The following is a 2,055-nucleotide window of genomic DNA, read 5'->3' as shown; positions in this document are numbered from 1 at the left end:
ATGGCGAGGGGCGACAATAATAACAACAACTCGCAACCACCGACCATGGAGGAGATGATGGTAATGATCAACGGCTTAAGGGAGGAGCACGCACGATCCAGGGAGAGAGAGGACGCCATGCAACGTGAAAACGAGGAGATCAGGAGGCGAGCAGATGAGATGCATGCCAGGATAGAAGCCAGCACCAGAACGGTGGAGGAGGATGTCATTTTGGAAGTCCCTAGGGATTTTCGGCCTTTCTCGGAAGCTATTGAGGCCGAGGCCATCACCAGGGATCATCGGATACCCCAAGTCGAGCCTTTCGATGGAACGCAGGATCCTAGTCAACATTTGACGGACTTCCGGGCCCAAATGTTGATCTATGGTGGGAGCATGCAGGTCCGTTGCAAATTGTTCATGGGTACGCTCAAAAAGGCAGCACTCGATTGGTTCAGCGGTCTTCCTGATCGATCGATCACCGACTTCGATGTCTTTAGCCGGCTCTTCATGGCGCAGTTCGCCGCCAACAAGAAGAAACCACTGTTTGACCTCAAGCAACAACGTGAGGAGTCCCTAAAAGACTTTATGCAAAGGTTCAATGAGGTCGCCTTGAGGATAGCGTCGCTGGACGAACGAATGGCGGTCATCGCATTCCAGAAGGGTTTAAGGTCCGGGGCTTTCGATATCGCGCTTGAAAAAGCAAATTGTCAGACGATGTCGGAAGTCTGGGCTTTTGCATTAAGCCACATCAAGACGAAGGAGAACCAGATGATTAAAAGGGCAGCGGAAAACTGAGAAGCAGGGGGCAGCAATAAGGAGGGTAACAAACATCTCCGGCCACGGTCGGATTGGAGTAAGAGACGCGACCAATACAACTCGAGGGAGAGCAACTACCGACAGACCGATCGTGTTGGTCGGTCAGGAGGCGAGTGGCCGTGTGGCAAGGAGGAGGAGAAGTTTACTCCGCTTAATGTCCCTAGACGACACATATTGCACGACGTTAATAGTGCATCATTATTCGAGTTCCCAGCGGCTACCGATCGCCAGTTGGGACCTTATAAAACCGACTGGTATGAGTTTCATCGGACTCACGGACACACGACGGAGAATTGTTTCGTCCTCGGTAGGCAAATTGAGCGCCTTATCAAGGAGGGTCGTTTGAAAAAGTTTATTGCAAGGAAGCAGGAGGAGGACTCGTCAAACAGGCGACGCAGGCAGGAGGGAGAAGGCACCAGGAGAGGAGGAAGGCATGAAGGGAGATCTCCACCGAGAGATCCCCCGCAAAAATCTATGGAGACTCACCAGCAGGCCGTCCACGGAGATTTCAATACTGTAGCAGGGGGATTTGCTGGAGGAGGCCCGACATCAGCAGCACGGAAGAGGTACTCTCGGTCGGTATTGTCGGTCTCGGATTGGGTGAAGCCATCTCGGCCACCTATAACGTTTTCGGACGCCGACTTCGAAGGTGTGTCACCACACGAGGATGACCCGATAGTCATCTCAGCAATCGTCATGGGCTACAACGTAAAACGCGTATTGGTGGATCAAGGCAGTTCAGCGGACATAATGTTTTGGGAAGCTTTCATCGGAATGAAAATTCCGACTGACCGCCTCATGCCATACGCAGGTACGTTAGTCGGTTTTGCAGGTGATCAGATAACTGCTAGGGGATACGCCGACTTGGAAACAACTTTCGGCTAGGGAGACCACATGAAGACTGTCACTGTCCGATACCTGGTGGTCAATGCTCAGTCATCCTATAGCATACTAGTCGGACGACCGACGTTAAATAAACTGGGAGCAGTCGTCTCCACACCTCACCTGAAGCTGAAGTACCCTTTGCCCGGTGGAAAGGTTGGGGTCCTTTGTGTTGACCAAGAAGTTGCAAGGAAGTGTTACGAGGATAGCCTGAGGGCAAGGAGACAATTATATGTGACACAGGTTGACCGGGGGGTCCAATCAATCGAGTTAGACCCGAGGATGACTCACTTCGATTCCCGACCAGCCCCAGCGGAAGATGTAAAGGAAGTTAGCTTGGCCGAGGGAAAAATGGTCAAGATTGGCGTGTCTTTGGCT

At 52.0% G+C, this 2,055-nt stretch overlaps 1 protein-coding gene across 1 annotated transcript; it reads left to right on the top strand.

Moving 5' to 3' along the window:
• LOC109794252 (uncharacterized) lies at positions 1-1,680 on the top strand. The gene is made up of 2 exons (XM_020353717.2): positions 1-685; positions 782-1,680. The coding sequence occupies exons 1-2, from the start codon at positions 1-3 to the stop codon at positions 1,678-1,680; spliced, it is 1,584 nt and encodes a 527-aa protein (XP_020209306.2).
• Positions 1,681-2,055: the final 375 nt, after the last annotated feature.

Source organism: Cajanus cajan, chromosome 1, assembly GCF_000230855.2.
Source record: "Cajanus cajan strain Asha chromosome 1, NIPB_CcT2T_4, whole genome shotgun sequence".
Lineage (NCBI taxonomy): Eukaryota > Viridiplantae > Streptophyta > Magnoliopsida > Fabales > Fabaceae > Cajanus > Cajanus cajan.
This window is presented reverse-complemented; position numbering and strand designations above follow the sequence as displayed.